At 38.7% G+C, this 25318-nt stretch overlaps 1 protein-coding gene across 1 annotated transcript; it reads right to left on the bottom strand.

Annotated features, from left to right (window-relative positions):
- LOC127103823 (uncharacterized) lies at positions 1-24667 on the bottom strand. Its single transcript, XM_051041064.1, has 3 exons — positions 24343-24667; positions 1161-1490; positions 1-224 (listed from the first exon to the last, which is right to left on the bottom strand). The coding sequence occupies exons 1-3, from the start codon at positions 24665-24667 to the stop codon at positions 1-3; spliced, it is 879 nt and encodes a 292-aa protein (XP_050897021.1).
- Between the last annotated feature and the right edge of the window lie 651 nt (positions 24668-25318).

Below are 25318 nucleotides of genomic sequence, written 5' to 3'. Positions count from 1 at the left end.
TTAATCCTTAGCCTCATCATCAGCTTCCTCTTCAAAGCTGGCCTCCTCCTCCTCCTCCTCAGAACTTTGCTTATCAGCTCCATCCGTGTCCTCAGCAGAAGTCTCCAATTGCAAGATGAGCTTTTCCAGAGCATGCTTTCTAGCCTCCAGCTCTTTGCAGGTCTCTTTGAGAACTGCAATAACATTAGCTTTGTCTGGTTGATTGCCAGCTTTGGATGTTTCTCCTGACGTCAAGACAATGTCAGGGACATGCTTGCCCAGGAACAGTTTGTAGCTGAAAGCCAATGGACTCTCTCTTCTCCTCACAAAGTCATTATCTGTCAGGATATGTGGAAATTGATTCAGCACAATTCCACATATGAGAGATGGAAAGGCAATGGGTCCCTTCACACTAAAACTCCCAGCATGCTTCATCGTCTGATCAAAGATGTAAGTGCCATAGTCCACCTTTGTCTTGGTTCCCACTGCATAGATGAACTTCCCTAATGCCACAGACACAGTTGACTTGTGATTAGTGGGTACCCAGTTGGCTGCTCCAACTTTGTGAAGTATTGCATACTTAACACTTAGTTGGCTGGCTACCAGCTTCCCTTTGAGAGGCCATTTCTGGACTTGCTTTGCTGTGATGACTTGACAGATAGTGTTGTCAGTCACTTCAAGTTCTGGCTGCACTTCATCTGGTCTTCCCAAATACAGATTTATCACTGAAGGGGAGAAAGTCACGCACTTGCCACGCACATAGACCTTTCTAAATTCTCTGGATTTCCCATCAGCACACTCCTCAGACAGATTAACAATGAACTCCTTCACTAAGGTCTCATAGCATTTAGGGAGTTTACTCACAGTTCTCATCAGTCCTGCTTCTTTGATGAGATCCACAATTTCCTTACACTCCAATGCATTCTGAGCCAGTTCTCTCTCCAATGCCAGCCTCTTGTGGTATACATACTTCCACCTGTTAACACTGGATGCAAAGTGGAAGGACACATTGTCAATGGGAACTTCTGGGACACTGGTTGCCAGCCTGCTGGAAGAAGGCTTCTTCCTGGACATGGATGTTGTGACATCACAAGGGACATCAGATTCAGACTCAACCACCACAGCCTTGGTCTTCAACTTCTTGGGCACCTCTTTGCTCCAAGCTTTTGTAGGTCCATAACCTTTCCTTTTGTGTGCACTCCCTGACTCTGGTTGCTTGTGAGGATTTGTTTCACCAACTTCCTTGGAGGGGGACTTCTGCTCCACAGTCTTTTTCTCCCTTCTAGACCTAACTCTCTTGGCTATCCTAGGGACAACTGAAGCCAGAAGTTCATTGTCCGAGAGCTCTTCCACGTTAATCGTTTCAGCTCTAGGGTTGTCCTCAACACTTTGAGTAACCTTGGCCTTCTCACCTCTCACTTTGCCTGAGGGTTTGTCAATCTTTGACCCCTCATGAGCATCTGGTTGCTCAACATTGTCAGTGACATTTTTCCTCACCACTACAGCTTTATCTTGACATGCAGCAATATCAGGAATGATTGTGTTCAAGGGAACAGAAACCCCAGGAACATTTCGATTACCAGATAGTATCTGAGTGACGATAGTAGCAATGGAGTTATGTACATACCTTGACCCTTCCCTTGTGTGTTCATCGAGAGCGATTTCTGATGAAAACCCGGTGACCGTTTCCTTAGGTCTTCTTGCATGGGACGAAGTTGCTGCGTCAACAACTGGATCCTCCCGGGTAGGTTGGTAAGACTCGGTGCTGAGAGAATCAGACATGGTGGTGTAGGAGGAGGTATCGGATTGACGAGCCATGCTGAAAATCTTAGAGGGAAGATGAACCGTTTCTTTGGACAAGGGTTTGCACGAGTGGAGAATGAAGCGACTGAATATGAAACGCTTTATGCAAGAGTAAGGTCTATTATATTTTGACCACTCAGAGCTCACTATTTGTCGTTTAATAATTTGACTTATTAAACAGTAGCTAACTAACTTCATTAGTTGCTATAACTTTTCAGCCGCACGCATTCCCTTTTTGCCCTTCCTAGTTTCACACTTAGTAATGTACAATGTCATGACATTCCGGGTGATATTGTACTCCGTCTGCATCAGGTTCCTCCATACTAGAGATGACCACTTGTTACCACAAGCTAGGTACTGAGTTTTTGCAGACGTCAATAATACACACCTCTGTCTGTCCCTTGCTGTCATATCAGTTGCATGATGACCAATGGGAACCATGGGCTCATTACTTTTGATCAGACACTTTCCACAGTCTGTCCTTTTACCTAAAGACAGATATGAGACTCTTCTCATAGCTCCCTTGGAACTGCTCTTCTTCACTCCTTTTACCTGAAGGGGATCAAGTCTTCCATGTCCCAGCTTCCCTTCCTGATCTCCCTTGGCCAAAGGACATTTGGGAAGGTTGAGAGAGTCTTTAGATTTCCATAAATAGCAATTATCTTTGGATCTATCTCCTCTCATCACTTCTTGATTGCACCCATTCAACACCACACATCCTCCCTTGGTAAATTCCACCCTGTATCCTTGGTCACACAGCTGGCTTATGCTTATGAGGTTCACCGTTAGTCCTTTTACTAACAATACATCACTCAATTTTGGAGTTTCTGAACAGTCCAGCTTCCCAACACCCATGACTTCTCTTTTAGTTCCATCACCTAATGTCACAAACTTGGTGTTGGCAGGATGTAGATTCACCACTAGGTTGTTCATCCCAGTCATATGCCTTGAGCAGCCACTATCAAGGTACCAATCTTGTCTGATATGTCCCCTTGAAGAAGTGTGAGCAAGGTTAGCAACACACTGTTGATTCTCAGGCAAGAAGTGAATCTTAGATGCCAGCTGCTTAGGATTGACCTGAGGTGTCTGCTTAGCCGCCCATGTTTGTTTCTTAATGGGGACATTATGCGTACACACCTTTTTCTTAGGCCTACCTTGAGGGGTCTGGTTTGGGTAACCATGCAGCCTATAGCAGAATGGTTTTATGTGATCGAATCTACCACAGTAATGACATTTCCATCTCTTGAAGTTCTTCTTCTGATGGTTGTTCATTCTGGTTCCTCGATGTTGTGACATTGGATGTGACTTCCCTTTGGATTTCTGAACTTTAGCCTTTGGGCGTTTGCGTTCAGCTGAGGATCTTTTCCCAAAGCCTAAACCAGATGTGGTTCCAGACTTCTGTCCTGTCTTCAGGATTTCTTCCCAGGTGTCAGATCCCTTATTCAACATTTTGATGGATTTGGTCATTTGGTCTAGCTTAGAGATCAGCGAAGAAATCTCACCCTTCAGACCCTCTATGACTTTCAGCTGCTCTAGTTTCTCAGCTTCAAGCTCTTTGATGAGTTTCTTATGCTTTTCTCCTTGGATGCAAACTTCTGCACTTTTAACACATAATTCTTTATATGAGACAGCAAGCTCATCCAAGGTGAGCTCATCTCCACTTGAGTTATCCTCAGAGGCACAAACACTGGTCAGAGCAGTGACATGTTTGGCTGATTCTCCTTCAGATTCACTCTCAGTGTCTTCTTCTGACCAGGTGACAGATAGCCCTTTCCTTTGCCTCATGAGAAAGGTAGGGCAGTCAGCCTTAATATGACCATATCCTTCACATCCATGGCACTGGATTCCCTTGCCTTGGTTGACCTTTTCTTCAGAAGTTGATCTTTTATTTATGTCAGACGGGATGTTCTTGACATTAGGTCTACCCTGTTGATCAAATTTCTTTATGAGCTTGTTGAACTGTCTCCCAAGCATGGCTAAGGCTTCTGATATACTTTCATCACCTCCAGTATATCCTGCTTCTGACTCCTCTTCAGCATTAGATACGAAAGCTATGCTTTTGTTCTTCTTCTCAGCATACTCACCCAAGCCCATTTCAAAGGTTTGGAGGGAACCAATGAGTTCATCCACCTTCATGTTGCAGATGTCCTGCGCCTCCTCTATGGCTGTGACCTTCATAGCAAATCTCTTAGGCAAGGACCTGAGAATCTTTCTTACAAGTTTCTCTTCAGCCATTTTCTCACCTAGTCCACCAGAGGTGTTTGCAATTTCAAGAATATTCATGTGAAAGTCATGAATAGTCTCATCCTCTTTCATCCTCAGATTTTCAAACTTGGTGGTCAGCATCTGAAGTTTGGACATCTTCACCTTGGAAGTACCTTCATGAGTTACCTTGAGGGTATCCCAAACTTCCTTAGCTAGTTCACAGTGGTGTACCAGCCTGAAGATGTTCTTGCTGATTCCATTGAACAATGCATTCAAGGCTTTGGAATTTCCAAGAGCTAATGCCTCTTGCTCCTTGTCCCACTCTTCTTCAGGAATCTGCACACTGACTCCATCTTCACCTGTCCTCATTGGATGTTCCCATCCTTTGTTGACAACTCTCCAGACTTTGTTGTCTAGAGACCTTAAGAAGGCTATCATACGAGGCTTCCAGTCATCATAATTAGAGCCATCCAACATGGGTGGTCTGTTTGAGTGTCCTAAATCCTTGTCCATGGTACTAGAAAGTAACTTCCCTAGATCTCACCCAGAAATTCACAGGCAGGGTGCCTGCTCTGATGCCAATTGAAATTCTAGTTATCAGACTTTGGATGTCACACTGGTTGTTATGACATCCAATTCTGTACAGACAGGGATTATGCAGAACTTAACAGTAAGTGCAGTAAATAACACAAGTAATTGTTCACCCAGTTCAGTCCAACATGACCTACGTCTGGGGGCTACCAAGCCAGGGAGGAAATCCACTATTAGTAGTATCAATTCAAAGCTAAACTCACCCGTTTACAACTTATCACTTAATCCCTACCCAATGCAATTTCAATCTTAACCTAAGATCAGAGTTCCTACTCACTCCCCCTCAATCACCTCAGTGATTACTATCTTTAAACAATATTAAAGACAAGTTGAAGTCACACTTCAAACAACTCTTGATTGTGCTTCACAGCTTTAATCAAGATACACAACACTCACGCTTAAAAGCTTTGAGTGACACAACACTTACAACTCAATGAACACCCTATGCCAAAGCTATCATCTACTTGATAATGACTTGGCTTACAAGATACGTCTGATACAAGACTCACAAAAATACAGCAGTGAAGTATGATGGACACAAAATCTTCACGCCTCAAAATCCCTGAAACTGAATGAAGGAACGCCTTCCTTTTATATTGCAGTATCCTGGGCTTTTGCACCTGTATTCTCCTGAATTTAAGGTCACACAAGTTCCCATAAATTCAACATTTAGGTTACTAACAAATAGGCTATTTGTTAGGTTCATTGAATGTAGATTGGTTGTTGATTTCCTGGTTTTTCTCTAAGCTGTTGACTTCCTGAAGAATAGCCTGAGAAAAAGCTGAAACAGAAAACTGAACAACCTACAATATAGCATATGCTGTCAGGCATGAATGTCACGACATTCAGCTTGACATCAAGGTCCATATGCTGAGTCTGTTTTTCCAGAAAACAGACTGTACAATTTTGCTGACCTGTACATGATCAAAATGACCATACTACAGTGAAAGCTTACATTAATAAATGTCAAAGTGTCCAACTTAACATTTACACAATTGGCCTTAAGTTAGTTCTGTTATTCTCTTGAAGAACAAACTTAGTTACATGCTGAAGTATAGCAGAACACCATTCTGTCTAATCTTCAGCAGCTGCTGTCAATGATGAATGTCATAACATCCAGTTTGACATTCAGTCAGTAGGCCTTATGCCAGGTCTGGTCTTTCCTTGATAACCAGACTGGAAATAGATACTAAGTTCTAACAGAACACCTGCTGTTCTATTCCTTAGTATCTGTTGACAGGTATGAATGTCACAGCATCCAGTTTGACATTCAATAAGTCCTGTGTTAGCTAGTCCTGCAGTAACTACACTGTAGTCACACCTACATGTCATGACATCAGTCAAGACATTAGTAACCATCTAGTGTTTTACCATAAAATGCAGCCAATTAAACACCTACATTTTATTATCTGATATGCGTAGAAGTATGGTTATTGATACACCTGCTATGGGTTCTATTTCTACTTCTTATGTGTGTCTGAATTGTCTGTTGAGTATCTTTGGTAGGGATTTTGGAATTGATTTAGTTTGTCTTCCTTTAGAGCAGCTTGATGTGATTTTGGGTATGAATTGGTTAGAATTTAATCGGGTGTATATGAACTGTTTTGAGAAGACGATTATTTTTCCTGAGGTTGGTGCTAAGGAAGATTGGTTTGTGTCTGCTAAGCAAGTTGATGAACCGGTGCAAGGTGGTGCCGAGTTGTTTATGTTATTGGCAACTTTAGATATTCGTGAGAAGAGGACGATTGAAGAATTGCCAATAGTTTGTGAGTTTGCGGATGTATTTCCTGAAGATATAAGTGATCTACCGCCGGAACGTGAGGTTGAGTTTTTGATTGATTTAGTTCCTGAAACTAGTCCTGTATCGATGGCTCCCTATAGAATGTCTGCTTCTGAGTTGAAAGAGTTGAAGAGTCAACTTGAAGACTTGCTTGAGAAGAGGTTTATTCTTCCTAGTGTGTCGCCGTGGGGTGCACCTGTTCTGTTGGTCAAGAAGAAAGAAGGTTCTATGAGATTATGTGTTGATTATAGACAACTGAACAAAGTGACGATTAAGAACAAGTATCCACTTCTGAGGATTGACGATCTGATGGATCAGTTGGTTGGAGCTCGTGTGTTTAGCAAGATTGATTTGAGGTCTGGGTATCATCAGATTCGTGTAAAGGCTGAGGATATTCAAAAGACTGCTTTTCGGATAAGGTATGGTCACTACGAGTACTCCATGATGCCTTTTGGTATGACTAATGCACCTGGTGTATTTATGGAGTATATGAATAGAATTTTTCATGATTATCTGGATAAGTTTGTTGTTGTGTTCATCGATGATATATTGATTTACTCTAAGAGTGAAGAAGATCATGCCGAGCATTTGAAGGTTGTGTTATCGGTGTTGAAAGAGAAGAAGTTGTTTGCTAAACTCTCTAAATGTGAGTTTTGGTTGAGTGAAGTAAGTTTTCTTGGGCATGTGATTTCGAGTGGGGATATTTCTGTGGATCCTACGAAGATTGAAGTTGTATCTCAATGGGAAGCTCCTAAGTCTGTTGCTGAGATTAGAAGTTTCCTTGGTTTGGTTGGTTATTATAGGAAGTTCATTGAAGGATTTTCTAAGCTGTCGTTATCATTGACGCAGTTGACTAGGAAAGGTCAAGCTTTCATTTGGACTTCGCAGTGTGAAGCGAATTTTCAAGAGCTTAAGAGAAGATTGACTACGGCTCCTATTTTGATTTTACCGGATCCGTTAGAACCTTTCGTTGTGTATTGTGATGCTTCTTTGTTGGGTTTGGGAGGTGTTTTTATGCAAAAAGGGCAAGTGGTAGCTTATGCTTCAAGGCACCTTAAAGTTCATGAAAGGAATTATCCGACACATGATTTAGAGTTGGCCGTCGTTGTGTTTGTGTTGAAGCTTTGGAGACATTATTTGTTTGGATCGAGATTTGATGTGTTTAGTGATCACAAGAGTTTGAAGTACTTGTTCGATCAAAAAGAATTGAATATGAGGCAAAGGAGATGGTTGGAATTCTTGAAAGATTATGATTTTGGTTTGAATTACCATCCTGGAAAGGCGAATGTTGTAGCCGATGCATTGAGTAGGAAGTCATTGCACATGTCTATGTTGATGATTTGAGAGTTTGAATTGTTGGAGCAATTTAGAGATTTGAGTTTGGTTTGTGAAGCGACGCCTTCGTGTGTTAAGCTTGGTATGTTGAAGCTTACGTGTGGCATTCTTGATGAGATTAGAGAAGGTCAGAAGTCAGATTTGAAATTAGTCGATGTTATGACATTTATTAATCAAGACAAAGGTGGTGACTTTCAGATTGATGAGAATGGTATCATGAGGTGTCGTGATCGAGTTTATGTTCTGGATGTTGCGGATTTGAGAAAGAGGATTCTTGAGGAAGGACATAGAAGTGGTCTGAGTATTCATCCTGGTGCTACTAAAATGTATCAAGACTTGAGGAAGATGTTTTGGTGGCAAGGTATGAAGAAGGATGTAGCGGAATTTGTGTATTCATGTTTGACTTGTCAAAAGTCAAAGATTGAACATCAAAAGCCGTCTGGTTTGATGCAACCGTTGTCTATTCCCGAGTGGAAGTGGGATAGTATCTCTATGGATTTTGTTTCGGGTTTGCCGAGAACATCGAGTAATTATGAGGCGATTTGGGTCGTTATGGACAGGTTGATGAAATGTGCTCATTTTATTCCGATGAGGATGGATTATTCGATGGAGAGACTTGCTAAGTTATACATCGAAAGGATTATGTGTTTGCATGGCATTCCGTCGAGCATTGTTTCGGATAGAGATCCGAGGTTCACTTTGAGATTTTGGGAAGGTTTGCAAAGTGCTTTGGGTTCGAAGTTGCGTTTGAGTTCGGCATATCATCCGCAAACTGATGGTCAAACGGAGAGGACTATTCAGTCACTTGAAGATCTTTTGAGGTCTTGTGTTTTGGAACAAGGAGGAAATTGGGATAGTTTCTTGCCTTTGATCGACTTTACGTATAACAACAGTTTCCATTCGAGTATTGGAATGACACCTTTTGAGGCTCTTTATGGTAGAAGGTGTAGAACTCCTTTGTGTTGGTACGAATCGGGAGAGAGTGTTGTGATTGGACCCGAGTTGATTCAAGAGACTACATATAAGATTAAGATGATTCAAGAGAAGATGAAGGTCTCAGAGTCGTCAAAAGAGTTATCATGATAAGAGGAGGAAAGCTCTTGAGTTTGAGAAAGATGAGCATGTATTTCTTCGAGTTACGCCAATAACGGGTATTGGTAGAGCTTTGAAGTCGCGTAAGTTGACGCCGCGTTTCATTGGTCCTTATCAGATTTTCGAAAGGGTAGGTGAAATGGCATATCGGATTGCATTTCCACCGTCACTTTCTAATCTTCATGATGTGTTCAATGTGTCTCAATTGAGGAGGTACATTGCGGATCCATCGCATGTTGTTCCATTAGATGATGTTCAAGTGAGGGATAATTTGACGGTTGATACATCACCTATGCGAATTGAAGATCGAGAAGTGAAGAAGCTTCGTGGTAAGAAGATTGATTTGGTGAAAGTGATATGGGGCGGAGCCGCCAATGGCAATATCACTTGGGAACTCGAGGATAAGATGAAGGAATCGTATCCGGAGTTGTTCGTTTGAGGTAAATTTTCGAGGCCGAAAATCTTTTAAGTGGGGGAGAGTTGTAACAACCCAATTTTTAGTATTTATTTCTTATATTATTATTATATTATATTTTATTTATTTGGAGTGTTAATTAATTAATTGGTTGTTAGGTAGTATAATAATTGATTATATTAATTAACTTGGTGTGTATATTGTGTTGGTTGAATTTATTTGAACTAAATAGAGATATTATAATACTATGTCTTATTGGGCCTAATAATTGAATTAGAGGTATCATTCCTTAAGCCCAAACATAATACTAGAATAGTAAGAGGTGAGGAGAGTGAGAAGTAGCACTCATTTGGTCATTTTCAAGGCAACAGAGAAAGAAAGAGGAAAAAGTAAGGAGAAGAGGGGAAGAACAAGGGAGAAGCTAGGACTTCCAGAAAATTGAAGAGGTAAGAGGGAGAATCCTTATTATTATGGGTTAGTATGATTGGGTCAATGGGTAGAAAAATGTTTAGGTTAAAATCCCTAATTTTTATGGTTTTGAAATTGTTAGGTTTTAATGAGTAATCTGTGATTTGTGGTGGTTAATTGTGTTTGGAACTGATATCTGGGTGAAATTGAGGGATAGGTGGAGAATCCAATTTTGATGTTTTATATTGTAGTAACGTTAAGAAAAATCCAGATTTTACACCGTGTTAACCGGTTACCCCAAAGGTGTTAACCGGTTACATGCAAAATAGGAGCCCAGAAATTGAATTTTATTTCTGCTTAACGGGTTAACCAAAATGTGTTAACGGGTTACATGCTGAAAATCTGCCTAGGAATTGAATTATGTTTTCGTGTTAACGGGTTAACCACAATGTGTTAACGGGTTACTTGCTGAAAACCTACCTAGGAATTGAATTATGTTTTCGTGTTAACGGGTTAACCAAAATGTGTTAACGGGTTACTTGCTGAAAATCTACCTAGGAATTGAATTATGTTTTCGTGTTAACGGGTTAACCAAAATGTGTTAACGGGTTACTTGCTGAAAATCTGCCTAGGAATTGAATTATGTTTTCGTGTTAACGGGTTAACCAAAATGTGTTAACCGGTTACATGCTGAAAAATATGCCGAGTTCTGTTTCGGGTTAACGGGTTACCCTAAAAGCGTTAACTGGTTACCACTGTTGAAAAAGGGAAAAATTGAGGATTTTAAATGATGTAACCATTTTGAAATAAAATCTAAGTGTGCGTGTTTGATGATGAGCCTATATATGTGAATAGTATATTTGTTATGAATGTGTATACGTACCATTGGTGGATAATTCATAGAGTTGAATTATGGTTATATGTGGAATGTTAAGATGGTAAAGATGATCTTAATTGCATATATTGTTGGTATTTGTACATTCATTCATGGCATGCTCGGCTTTATGGTGGAAGCGGTGAAACTGTGGGTTCACATGGTAATAGACGTTGATCCTTGAATGGAAATAGGCGTAGCAGACGTTGATCTTTAAATGGAAATAGGCGTAGCAGACGTTGATCCTTAAATGGAAATAGGCGTAGCAGACGTTGATCCTTAATTGGAAATAGACATAGTGGCTTTGATCTTGTCCAGATCGGAAGCGTGGCTTGGATTCTAGATATTGAATCGGAAAGCGGTGAAACGTTGGCTTCACATTACGGTACCACATGCATAGAGTCACATGTCTTGCATTGAGTCACATTAGAGTTCTGTGATATTTGAATATATGCATTGATGTGATTGTTATGTGTGTATAAGATATGGTAATTGAATTTGGTGATGTTTGGATACATAACTTGGTAAAATATGTGATTATGTGATAATTATGGTTATGTGTATATTTGGGAATATAGCATTGGATTTTAATATTATACTCCTTGAGTTTTGATGTATGCTTGAAACATGTGAAATAAATATTGGTTAGTATTATTTACATGGCTATACAAGGTGTGATGAATTCCTTTAATTGTTGATTTAATCATTGTGCTTTATTATACTTCTTCATAATGATTCGAATTCTCACCCTTTTGTTTGAATGTTGCCTTTACATGGGCATCGTGCAGATATTCAAGAGTAGTATTGCTGAAGTAAATGAAAGGTAGTTCACTCGAGATTTAGTCGGAGAGTGTCCGTGTTTTGGTTTAGAGACTAGGTAGTGAGTCAATGCTCTGGTCATGTAACACTGGGTAAATTAGTAGTATTGAACTCATATCTTATTTGGATATGTATTATGTTATTACTTGTGAACATGTTTAATTGCAATTGCTGTTTGTGAGGCCATAGTGCCAAATAGTCAGGATATGGCTTTATTTTATCTTGAGTTATTGAGAGATGATCATGGTATGTGACTTGAATCATTTTATCAAATACATGAGTATTCATTATTTTCCGCTGCGAACGCATATTCTTGAATATTCATGATATTTGAAATGTGTTATTTTAAATGACCAGGTGTATTGTATATTTATGATGAATGATGTTGGTTTTGAAAGCTTTTAGTTTTTGAAAACGTCGATGTGACGCCCTTTTGTTTATATGCGTGCTTATTCACTCTGATTATATGTTAAGTATTTTGGGGTATAAAAAGGGGTGTTACAACTTGGCTCTGCATATCTCCATGAACTGCAAAGATGACGCTTTATCCAATGTGCTAGTTGACACCGGATCTTCGTTGAATGTGCTGCCGAAGTCAACATTGTCAAAGTTGTCATACCAAGGAGCGCCTATGAGATATAGTGGTGTAATCGTAAAAGCCTTTGACGGTTCATGCAAGACGGTGATTGGTGAAGTGGACCTTCCAGTGAAGATATGTCCGAGTGACTTCCAGATTACTTTTCAAGTAATGGATATCCACCTAGCCTACAGTTATCTGTTGGGAAGACCATGGATCCATGAGGTGGGAGTTGTTACCTCCACATTGCATCAGAAGCTTAAATTTGTCAAGAACGGGAAGTTAGTCATTGTTGGCGGAGAGAAGGCACTGTTGGTTAGCCATCTGTCATCTTTCTCTTATGTTGAAGCTGAGGATGAGGTTGGAACTCCGTTCCAAGCCTTGTCTATTGCTGCTGAAAAGAGATTTTAGGCACCTATGTCCTCGTTGAAAGATGCAAGAAAGATTGTTGAAGAAGGAATTGTTGATCAGTGGGGACGAGTGGTAGAGGTCTCCAATAACAAGAATAGAACCGGTATGGGTTTTCAACAAGGTTCATCAGCTGCTAGATCAGAGGATATGCAACTCATCTTCCATAGCGGAGGGTTCATTCATGGCAATGAACAACACTTAGCTACTGTGCTAGAGGATGATGAAGACGAAGACTGCACCAATTTTGTGACGCATGGAAAGGCTTGCAATAATTGGACTGCTGCTGATATTCCTGTTATTATGCATTAATCTAAGTAATTGCTTTTATGTGTTTTAAAAATCCTTCTCATATGCCTAAGGGAGAAGTGAACATTGTTTGGGCATTTCAAATTGATCATTAATAAAATATAAATCTATTCATCCACATCTATGATGTTTTGTTTTTACTTTTTGCTTTATTCTAAAAATGGTAATCACAAAAAACATAAATAAATATTTTAATTGTCCATCTGCATAATATTTGGTCACAAATTCACTTCTCTAAAATCAAAATATCAAATCATTATGCAGGTTGGTTTCTAACCCCATTGAATACAATGATCCTTCTCTTTCTCCAAATTTTGAATTCCCTGTGTTTGAGGCTGAGGAGGAAAGTGATGAAGAAGTGAGTGATGAATTGTCTCGTCTTCTTGAGCATGAAGGAAAATCCATTCAGCCATTCAATGAGAAAATTGAGTTGGTCAACTTGGGTTCTGAGGATGATGTGAAGGAAGTCAAGATTGGGTCTCAACTGTGTCCAGATGTGAAGAAGGGGTTGATTGATCTTCTTCGAGAGTATTCAGATGTGTTTGCTTGGTCCTATCAAGACATGCCCGGTTTGGATTCTGAGATAGTGGAGCATAGATTTCCGTTGAAGCCAAAATGCCCGCTAGTTAAGCAGAAGTTGAGGAGAACGCATCTTGATATGGCAATAAAGATCAAAGAAGAAGTGCAGAAGTAGATTGACGCTGATTTCCTCGTGACTGTCGAGTATCCGCAATGGGTGACCAATATTATACCTGTTCCAAAGAAAGATGGAAAAGTCCGCATATGTGTTGGTTATAGAGATTTGAATAAAGCCAGTCCGAAAGATGATTTCCATCTACCACACATTGATATGTTGGTAGATAATACAGCTAAATTCAAAGTCTTTTCATTTATGGATGGCTTTTCCGGTTATAATCATATTAAGATGGCACCCAGAGATATGGATAAGACCACATTCATTACACCTTGGGGAACATTCTATTATAGAGTGATGTCTTTCGGTTTAAAGAATGCTAGTGCAACTTACCAAAGAGCAATGACTACTCTTTTTCATGATATGATGCATAAAGAGATTGAAGTCTATGTCGATGACATGAATGCTAAATCTATTGATAAAGAGGAACATGTTGAGCATTTGTTGAAGCTATTCCAGCATTTGAGTAAGTATAAACTCCGCTTGAATCCCAATAAGTGTACTTTTGATGTCCGTTCTGGTAAGTTGTTTGGCTTTATTGTCAGCGAGAAGGGTATTGAGGTTGATCCTGCCAAGGTCAAAGCAATACAAGAGATTCCTGCGCCAAAAACTGAGAAGCAAGTCAGAGGTTTTCTCGGCCGCTTGAATTATATCTCAAGATTCATTTCACACATGACTTCCACATGTGCGCCAATATACAAGCTTCTTCAGAAAGATCAATCTTGTGATTGGACCGAAGATTTCCAGAAATCTTTTGACAGTATCAAAGAGTATTTGCTTGAGCCTCCGATTTTGTCTCCACCCGTTGAAGGAAGACCATTGATCATGTATTTTACTGTGCTTGAAGATAGTATAGGTTGTGTTCTTAGTCAGCAAGATGAGACTGGAAAGAAAGAATTTGCAATTTACTACCTCAGTAAGAAGTTCACCGACTGTGAGACTCGGTATTCTATGCTAGAGAAGACTTGTTGCGCATTGGCTTGGGATGCTAAGTGTCTGCGTCAATCATGTTGAATCATACCACTTGGTTGATATCCAAAATGGATCCAATCAAGTATATATTTGAGAAGCCTGCTTTAACTGGGAGGATTGCCCATTGGCAGATGTTTTTATCAAAGTATGATATCGAATACCGATCTCAGAAGGCAATTAAAGGTAGTGTCTTGGCTGACCATTTGGCTCACCAACCGATTGAAGATTACCAGTTTGTGCAGTATGATTTTCTTGACGAAGAGGTCTTGTACTTGAAAATGAAAGATTGTGATGAACCATTGCTTGAAGAAGGCCCAAAACCTGGTTCCCGTTGGGGCATGGTATTTGATGGAGCTGTTAATCAATATGGTAATGGCATTGGGGCAGTAATCATTACTCCTCAAGGCACGCATTTTCCATTTACAGCTAGATTGACTTTCAAGTGTACAAACGATATGGCAGAATATAAAGCTTGCATTATGGGGCTTGAAGAGGCCATTGATCTCAGAATCAAGCACTTAGATACCTTTGGAGATTCAGCTTTGGTTGTGAATCAGATCAAAGGTAAATGGGAGACAAATCAGCCCGGTTTGATCCCATATAGAGATTATGCGAGGAGGATTTCAACTTTCTTTACAAAGGTTGATTTTCATCATATCCCTCGAGATGAAAACCGGATGGAAGATGCTCTTGCAACGTTGGCATCAATGATAGTAGTGAAGTATTGGAATAAGGTTCCCAATTTGACTGTGATGCGTCTCGGTAGGCCAGCTCATGTGTTTGTTGTTGAGGAGATCAAAGACGAGAAGCCGTGGTATTATGACATCAAGTGTTTCCTCCAAAGTCAGATTTACCTGTTTAGGGCATCTTTGAAAGATAAGAAGACTTTGAGAAGGTTAGCCGACAATTTTTACCTGAATGGTGATGTATTGTATAAGAGAAATTCCGATATGGTTTTGCTCAGATGCATGGATAGACACGAAGCAGGCCTGTTGATGACTGAAGTCCATGAAGGTTCCTTTGGTACTCATTCCAATGGACATGCAATGGCGTAGAAGATGTTGCGAGCATGTTACTATTGGCTGACACTGCAATTTGATTGTTGCAAGTTTGTGAAGAAATGCCACAAGTGTCAAATCTATGCGGATAGGATTTATGTTCCTCCGACACTGTTGAACGTTATTTCTTCCCCATGGCCCTTCTCCATGTGGGGAATTGATATGATTGGCATGATTGAGCCTAAAGCCTCGAACGGACATTGTTTCATTTTGGTGGCAATTGATTACTTCACGAAAAGGGTTGAAGCGACATCGTATGCGAATGTAATCAAGCAAGTTGTTGTAAGGTTTATCAAGAATCAGATTACATGTCGTTATGGTGTGCCAAGTAAGATCATTACTGATAATGGATCGAACTTGAATAATAATATGGTGGAATATCTTTGCAAAGACTACAAAATTGCACATCATAATTCTTCTCCCTACAGACCCAAGATGAATGGGGTTGTTGAAGCTGCAAATAAGAACATCAAGAAAATTATTCAGAAGATGGTTGTGACATATAAGGATTGGCATGAGATACTACATTTGCTTTGCACGGGTATCGTAAATCCATCTGTACTTCAACAGGAGAAACCCCTTTCTCTCTTGTTTATGGCATGTAAGCAGTGCTCCCCGTAGAGGTTGAGATACCTTCATTATGTGTGCTGATGGAAGCCAAGTTGACTGAGGTTGAATGGTGTTAGACTAGGTTTGATCAGCTGAACGTGATTGAAGAGAAGAGATTGACTGCCATGTGTCATAGTCAGTTATATCAGCAGAGGATGAAGAAAGCTTTCGATAAGAAGGTTAGACCCCGCATGTCCAGAGAAGGTGACCTTGTGCTCAAAAAGATTTTGTCTTTCAAACCGGATTCTAGGGGAAAATGGACTCCTAATTATGAGGGCCCATATGTTGTTAAAAGAGTCTTTTCAGGCGGTACTTTGATTCTTACAACTATGGATGGTGAAGAGCTCACTCGTCCTATGAACGGAGATGCAGTCAAGAAATACTTCGCCTAAAATAGAACAACTCGCTAAGTCGAAAACCTGAAAGGGCGACTTAGGAAAAAATGAGCGTCTTAGTGGATTGAAAACCTGAAAGGGCGATCCAGGAAAAAGTTAGAGACATAAAACAGAAAAGAATTATCCCGATAAATTGAGTACCCCACCTTGGGGAAATTTATGCAAAAATTAGGGATTGTGGCAACTAATTGCATCCTGTTGATCTTCAGTGTTGAATACGTTTTTGAGCACAACGGTCAATGTTGATTCATGATCCCCAGCATCAGCCAAGAACACATTGGATATCACGAGTTGGTAGAAGGATTAGTGATCATTGTATTCAATGTAACCATTTTCCATGTAAATTACTATTTTCAACTTTGTAAAGATCTATGGAGTCTTGTCATTTACAGGCTACCATTCTATTAAATAAAGTTGAGCTTTTATCCAATTGTTTCTATTCTTATTTACTTCAGCAAAATAGATTTAAATTTTATTATGATCATTTTTGAAATTAATTTTTTTTAATCAAAATCATTTTTTTCTTAAACATATAAAAGCATGAATCTTAAGCAACCAATTTCATTTAAAAGAAATATCAACAGTGGTCTGAAAGCAGTAAGCCCTAAGTGTGGAACATTATTGGTTTTCCCTAAGAAGTAGGCACATTCCTCTTTCATCCCCGATAATGCTGATTCAGCGCTCGGTAGTTGTTAATCTCTCTGAGCGATTGTTGCTCGCCGTTTCCCCGGTAAAGTAGCCAGCTGATTCAGTTATTCAGTTCCCTGCAGAGTGTAGTGTTTATCCCCTAACCGATTTTGGTCTCTAGCCGAGTAAGAACATGTTTCCTCAGCAGTTCACATAGGTGTGGCAAAACTTCAGTTTCCCCACCAATCACCATCAGATTTGCTCCCAGTTAGAGTTTCCTCCTGGTTTCTGAGAAGCTATTTATGTTTATCCACTGCATGGTTGTCTCCCATTTGATATGGTGTTGACCTAAAATTCCCCGCAGACGCGATAATAATTTTTCTCAGCAGATCTCCTCTTTCCCCAGCTAGGGTTGAGCCTTTGAGATGATGATCTCTTTTTTCCAGCAGTTGTCTCCTTCTTTAGTGGATTGACCAAGAATTGTATCAATGGTTCAAATCTGCGACGCCTTTGTATCCTTTGCGATCGTTTTGTCAGCACAATCATCATATATACATATACATATACATATATACACTCATATAATTTCATTATTGCATCATCACACTTGTTGATTTATTCTTGTAATCTTAATTCGCTGTTATGGTGGTACTTTATCCCCATACAAGTTGGTTGTCTGTCCTCCCTCAATTGTAGAGTGTCAGCCTCTTAAGCAGAAAGACTTTAACCTTTCTCCCTTCCCCACTGAGTTATTTCCTCGTGGATGATTATTATTTCAGTTTCCTCCCCAGTTGATTATCTGGATGGAACCGCTCCCCTTGAGTTATACCCATATTGGGTGGAGTCTTGATTGACCGTTTCTTTCTAGATCTTACCTAGATATATTCTTTGGGTCCCCTAAGAGTCTATTACCTAGTAACTGGTAATATTCTTCTTAGTTTGCAGTTTGTTACTTCTTGCCCAATACCCAGAAAAAGTAACCCTTTTCTCCCCAGCGAATTCATTTTTATGTTTCCCCAAGAAGTATATCCTTGATATGTTCATCCTAACCGATGACGGATATTTTCTTCCCATGTTTGAGTCTATCCTTGATATGTTCATCCTAATCGATGACAGATACTCTCATGGTTGGTATTCTACCCAGTAAAAAGGTAGTTGTAATCCCTATTTTGCTCCCCAGAGAATTAATCCTTGGTATGTTCATCCTAAGCGATGACAGGTCTTCTTCTCTTCGCGGTCTTCTGCCCAGTAGCCGGTAGATGTAAATCTTGATTTCCTCCCCCAGAGTCTATCTTTGATATGTTCATCCTAACTGATGAAGAATATTCTCTTTGATGGTATTCTATCCAGTAACTGATAGATGTAATTCCTATTCCTCCCCCAGAGTCTATCTTTGATATATTCATCCTAACCGATGACGGATATTCTCTTTGATGGTATTCTATCTAGCATTCGATAGATGTAATTGCTACTTTTTTGTTCGGGTGGTTTATCCTTGATATGTTCATCTTAACCGATGACGGGTATCCTCCTTGACATCCCCAGGAAAGTCTATCCTTGATATGTTCATATTAATCGATGATGGATTTTCTTTCCTTTGAGTCTATCCTTGATATGTTCACCTTAACCGGTGACAAATATTCTCATCTTTGGTCTTCTGCCCAGTAACCGATAGTTGTAAATCCTATTTCTGCAGTTTTCCCCAACAAGGTTATTCTTACCCAATAACTGGTAATGAATACACCCTATTGGCGCTTCTCAGTGAGTCATCCTTGATATGTTCATCTTAACCGATGGCGGGTGTCCTCTTTGTCAGATCTTTATTATTTCCATGCCCAGTAACCGGTAGTGGACAATATATTTCTACTCCTCCTGTGTTGAAGTTCATTTCTTCCCTAGTTGAGTTGAGTGTGTATTTCCTTAGTGAAATCACTTTTCCTGCATGACCCAAGTACGTCAGTTTTATCCTGATCTACTCATTTCCCCTGCAGATGTTTTTATTTCCCCGACTGAATCTCTCCATTTTTTATGGAATTCCTCTATTCTCTCAGCAGTTTTTTAGTCATAGCTTGGCCTACGCGTAACCTCTTTTATCCCCTCAGAGTCTCTGTCTCCCCAGTGAGTTTTCCTTACGGAATGCATTATACTCCTGCGGACCTTCGGTCTCTCTGATTCGTTTTCCTTTGTGGAAATATCTCCCCATAAAGATTTTATTTTACATTCATATCATATACATCTCTTAGGGACCAAAATTTGTTTCTATATGTTGTTATTTAAGCCCATTCTACTGAGTCGATATGAATATTTTAACCTTCACCTCCTCAGTTAGAATGTCATTAAATAGGGGCAGCTGTAAGACCCCAATTTTGACCATAATATCCCTCATGCAATTTCATCATATGCATTAGCATTGGGATCATACCTTGCCATCCTCCTTACCCCTCTTTCATAGGGTTTGTTTTGGGAGAGATCACCAAGCACCATGTTATTGTATCATACTTGTATATTATCATTTTTTTACTAACCAAAATACCAAAAATATGTCTTTGTATTTGCCTAACTCTTTTGTAGGTAGGGCAAGATCACCATTGATCTATCATGTTCACATCTAGGGTTTGAGACCCTCATTGCTAAGAGCACAACTAAGGAATGATCCACAATATCTCTATGCATCATGTATGAGTCCCAATGATCTTTACATGTTATCTTGATCAAGATTTCTTCAAGAGTTTGGAGTTGGTTTGCCTTGGAAACCCTAGTTTATCTAGGTATTTTGAGTAACTTCTTCAACAAGCTTCCTCACCAATTGATCAAATTTCTCAAGGGACACTTCAAAATTCATCATCTTATACATATATGATCTACCATGAGCCTAAAAAGTCAAGATATTTGCAAGTTATCAAGTTGGTTGATGGTGGTTGGCCAGATGAATTCATCTTATCAAAACTAGGTCTCCCTAGACCCTATATCCTACACTTTTCATCATATGAAAATGATTCCAAGAGAAAAGTTACTCTAAATGACATTCCAAACAACTTTCATGTTGAGGTATAGAGCTAATTTTGCTTGTAAAGCCATTTTCTATGTTGAAACATTATAGGTCATTTTGTTTAAACCCTAATTTGAAAGTCAACTTCCCAAAGCCATAACTTGCTCATTTTTTATAAGATGAAAGACTTCCAAGTTGCACAATAAAATTCAAGGTGTCTACTTCAACTTTTATGATTGGAGTGAAAGCTAATTCAACTTTTATGAGCATGTGATATGAGGATACATTATAGGTCATTTTGGACCAATACCATTGAACAAGTGATTTTCCTCAACTTCAAAAATGCATAACTCACTCATTCTAAATCCAAATGATGTAAAATTGGTGACCATTTTTAAGGTATTTGAAATAGATACAACTTTGATGCAGACATTTTTCTCATTTGGAGCTCACATAAAAAGTTAAGCAAGGTGGAATAATGAAGTATGTCGAAATTTCTAAACTTCCACCTCAAAATTCACCATGATACAAGTTCCAAATGGAAAAGTGTTCAACATAATAGTTGTTCCTCTTGATCTAAGCTTTCCAAAGAGTCCTAATTCATTCATTTTGGATGAGTTTGAGGGGTCTGCGCATGGTGTAAACATGGTTGTATCAGTTGGCAAGATTCAAGCTTCACATGATCAAATAACTTTGCCTTGCCATTCAAGCTTCATTCAGACTTCATTTCATTGGATTTTGGATCTAATTGAGATGCTTCATGGGCCTGTACATGCCCATGCACACGTGCCATTCACATTGCCAAATTTGGACAAAATTTCAAGTCTGCAAATAACACTTCATTTTGCTATAAATAGAGACCCTCTGTACTCATTTCAAAGGACCCTTGCGCGACAGCTTTTCCTCCATACTTGAAACCCTCATATTTGAAAGGAATACTTGATAATTTTCATTTGAAAATTGAGTTTAAATCTCACTGTTTGGAGATTCAAAAACTCCAGGATCCAAAGCTTTGTACCAATCCTAAGCCACTTCTGCAAGCTACCTAAGCAAGATCAAACATGAATTGAAGCAGGAGAGATCAAGTTCTGCACAACATTGAAGGTATTTTCCAGATTTTTTCTTCTCTTCCATTCTCTCTCAATTCTCATCAATTCTCTTGGATCTTTGGTTGTCTAAAGTCCTACCAATGTATGCAAGAAGATTGAGTTGCTTTGAGGTCAAATCGAAGAAACTCAGTTGACACACCTCAAAATTCAACTCCACATATCTCTTTATATATTTGGAGTTAGTTAAAATTGAGGTGATATTCATGATCTACGTCATTTTATCTTTCAGTCATGTCCTCCTTTTTTATTTATGTTATGGTGATTATTGAACCAGTCCGGACAGGATCATCGGAGAAGATGACCGGCCTTTGGCTTCGGTGGTGATGTGGCACGGTTCAGAACCATTGATTCATTTTAAAATGTTTTAATATGAGGCATCCAAAGTGATTACCACGCGTTTGGAACATTTGACTTGGTGTATAGTGGAACGTGCGCTCAGATCCACTTGATCTGCCACCTCAATTAATGAGGGAGATCAAGTGGTCCAAAAATTATGAGAGTTTCACCAAAATTTTTAAAATAAAATCCTCTTTCATATTTTGAATTAAAATTATTTTTTGGATCATTATTAATACTTTTCATGATTTAATTGATTTTGTGAATATTTTTAATTATTTAAAAATACTTTTAAGTTTCGAAAAATACTTTTAAATCTCATGGCCATTTCTTTGGTGTTTTGATGAGGGTTTCGGAAATTGACCAACCATATTTAATTTAATATATTATTTTTAGTATTTTTAATTGAATAAATGCCAAATAAATTGTGTAGAGCCATTTTGATTGACTTTGGAAGTTTGACTTGTGTTGTTGGGCCTTGGTCAAGGTTTATTTGACTTTGCTAAGTTAAGATCATTGGATTTAGGGGATTAAGAATGTATATTACATATCCCAAAATGAATGAATGATCTTAATTTGGTAAAAGTCCTCCTTTGTCCAATTTGAGTTTGATCCATTCCCCCTCCCTCTTCATCTCATTCCCCTTCTTTATGCATTCATGTCAAGGGCCTATGATATCTCTATATTCTAAGGCTAGTTGATTGCAAAATCAACATAAGTATGTATGAGATTAGGCCCCCACTTTTGCATATTCTTCTTGTGTGTGGTATGTTTCATGAGCATAGTTCATTATACTATGCCTTTAACATGCATTAACACCAAAATTCTATTGTCCGACCTCAAATAGTTGTGACTTCTACATAAGTCCAATTACGATTGCTTAACATAGCGCTAAATTTTTGACGCAAAAGGCATAGCATTCTAGTTAGTGAGATTGTAAGTCTCCCCTCTTTCATGGTATTGTGTGGAAACTTGGCCTTTTTTCCTTCCTTTGGAAGATGTCTTGGTTCAAGGATCCATGCTTGTGATAAGTGGGTTGAGTGTTCTTCAAAGAATGACTTAAACAAAAGAGCAAAAGCAAAAGCAATACTAACTCCTAACTCATTAACAACTAACATTTAATTCCAAGTCATTTATTTTTAATGCACTTTATTTTTTAAGCCTTATTCATTTGCCATTATTCATACCATTCTAATTGTTTATGTTAATGTCATTTTCACTTTGTCCACTTGGACCATATTGTGTGATATATTTTGTTTGTGAATATTGTGTTTGTTTGTGGGGTCTTTGACCATTAATGTACATAATAAGAACAAAAACCCTAAAAAATATCTTGTGCGGACTGCTGGTTTGATATGAGACAATTGGACTTAGAATTTAGGCAACACTCCCTATGCAAAGGACTTGGCCAATTCCAACTTTCATGTAACCAAGTGCTTGTAGCTTGAAACTTCATCTGATACATCATTGAAGATCCATTTGAGTTCATCTGCAACATGATCATTGTGAAGGTGTTACTTTGAACCTGTGACTTATGGCATCTTGAAATTGATCTGCTACTTGGGCAAATTTGAAGATGATCATGGAATTTCTAAGCTTGGATGTGGCTATCTTTATTTGATGCCTTTATCTTCAAGTTGATATATTGTGCATTGTTTGTTTCTTGATTCTAATGTCCAAGGGAATTTGGGTTTCTATATGACATTCTTGTCTATTGGATTGCAGCCCATTGGTTAGATCTTTTCAACTCTCAACTTTTAAATTTTTGCTTAGGATTAAGCTATTCATCTACTCCCCACTTCTTTAATTTCAAAATATCTCCCTCCTTTCAAAAATATTCTTTGCTTGTGTTTGTAGATTTTCAAACTTTGACCACTTTTGCAAACTAGAAACTTTGGCCTTAAGCCATTGCATTTTCAAACTTATTTTCTTAATCAAACTTGTAAATAAACTTAACTATACTTGACTTAAAAATTTCAAAAGCCAAAAATAACTAACTCATTCAAACCATCTTTAGGCCTTTGTGTCTTTCAAACTTAAATTTTTGTTAAAAGCAATGCACCTACTCTGTAATTGATACCACGAACTACGAGGTTTTGATCCCTCATTTTTATGTTGGTAAGTAGGCACAAGTCCGAAGGTCTTGTCAAATACAAAAATATAATTAATGAATTCTTTTCTCATCCCACCATTATATTTTCTTGCAAACATCATTTGTACAGAAACACATATGCACACAAGAAAGGGCTCCCTAGGACACTTTGGGTGCTAACACCTTCCCTCTGTGTAACCAACCCCCTTACCTGTAATCTCTGGAATTTTATTAGTTTTGATTTGAAAACTTCTTATTTGTGGGTTTTGTTCGTACTTTTCCCTTTTCCCTTGGAAACAATAAAAGCGCGGTGGCGACTCTTGTTATTTGATGTCTAGCTTATCCATAGCTTGATGAGTATGAGTTTACCGCTACAACAGGTTTCACATCGGACCATCCAAACCAAAACCCCTTATCATCTTCAGTTTTTCCTTTAGTAACCTCTATCATTGATTTCTTGAGGGTTTCTAATTCCTTTTCGGAATTAGAAATCTTCTTTTCTAAATAGCAGAAAATTTTCTTATTTGAGGCTAGGCGTTTGAAAGCTTCCTTGGCCTCATTGTGTAGAGTACTAAAGACATTTTACAAATCACAATAAGATATTTCATCAACATGATCATATTTAGAATGACTTACATTCTTTTTCTTCTTTTAATGAGATGTAAGACAAAGATTGGTGTTTTCTTCTTCTTCTTCACTTGAGGACTCACTATCGCTCTCCCATGCAATGTATGCTCTTCTAGCTTTGTTAGATTTATTGTGACGTTTGTATTTTCCTTTGTCTTTCTTCAGCAAGGGAAAGTCCGGCTTATAATGACCGGCCTTTCTACAATTTAAGCATGATACTATTGACTTAGTTGTCTTACCTTCCTCTTGATTCGAGAATTTTGATTGTCTTCTATAGTTGATAGGATTTTTATCCGAATGTTGGACTTTGTTCTTTCTAAGGTATCGGTTATACCTCCTTACGAACAGCCCCATGTCTTCATTCGAATCTTTATCGTCATCACTTGATTCACTCTCACACGTATCATTGGTGGATGACTTATATCTTGAAGTCTTTAAAGCGATAAACTTCTTTTCGGTGTCCTTAGCTTTCTCCTTCTTTTCCTTATTTTGACTCTTCTCATGTTTTTCAAGGTTCATGAGCTCTTTCTCATGCTCTTGAAGTTTTCCAAACAATGTTGCCATGTCCAATGTTCTTAGATCATTGGCTTCCTTAATCGTGGTGACCTTTGGTAGCCAATTCCTATTAAGACATCTTAAGATTTATTAGTAGCAGTATCATTAGGGGTAGTTCTACCAAGAGCATTTAACCGATTGATTAGATGAGAAAATCGCTTTTAAATATCGACAATGGTTTCACCATCCTCCATATGAAAAAGGTCAAATTATTGAGTTAAAGTGTTGATTCTAGCTAGTTTGACATCATTGGTTCCCTCATGGGTAATTTGCAATGAGTCCCACATAGCTTTAGCACTAGTACAATGGGAAACCCTATAATACTCATCAACACCTAAGGCGATAATGAGCATATTTCTGGCTTTCCAATCGTAGCTATATTTTTTCTGATCTTCTTAATTCCATTGTGCTTCAGGTTTAGGTATAACAAAACCATCCGCATTGGTCATGGTTATTTCCATAAGACCATCTTGGATGACTTTCCATACTTTCCAATCAATAGAGTTGATATAGATACGCATACAATCTTTCAATAACTATAGTTTTCATTGGTAAAAATAGGCGCCCTATTATACGCCCTTTTAGGATCGTTACTCATTTTCTAAAAAGTTATATGTGAAGCACTAGATGAACCGGAGCTCGTGATACCACTTGTTAGAC

The sequence above is a fragment of the Lathyrus oleraceus genome, chromosome 7 (assembly GCF_024323335.1).
Source record: "Lathyrus oleraceus cultivar Zhongwan6 chromosome 7, CAAS_Psat_ZW6_1.0, whole genome shotgun sequence".
In the NCBI taxonomy this organism is placed as follows: Eukaryota; Viridiplantae; Streptophyta; class Magnoliopsida; order Fabales; family Fabaceae; genus Lathyrus; species Lathyrus oleraceus.
This window is presented reverse-complemented; position numbering and strand designations above follow the sequence as displayed.

Coding starts and splice junctions, on each gene's coding strand:
- LOC127103823 (XM_051041064.1), bottom strand. CDS start 24,667: ATGGCAACATTGTTTGGAAAACTTCAAGAGCATGAGAAAGAGCTCATG. Junction 1,491..24,342: donor ATTCTCGAATCAAGAGGAAG/GTAAGACAACTA, acceptor CTGCATGTCAAG/ATAAAGCTGTAGTGGTGAGG. Junction 225..1,160: donor GAGTGCACACAAAAGGAAAG/GTTATGGACCTA, acceptor TCTTGACGTCAG/GAGAAACATCCAAAGCTGGC.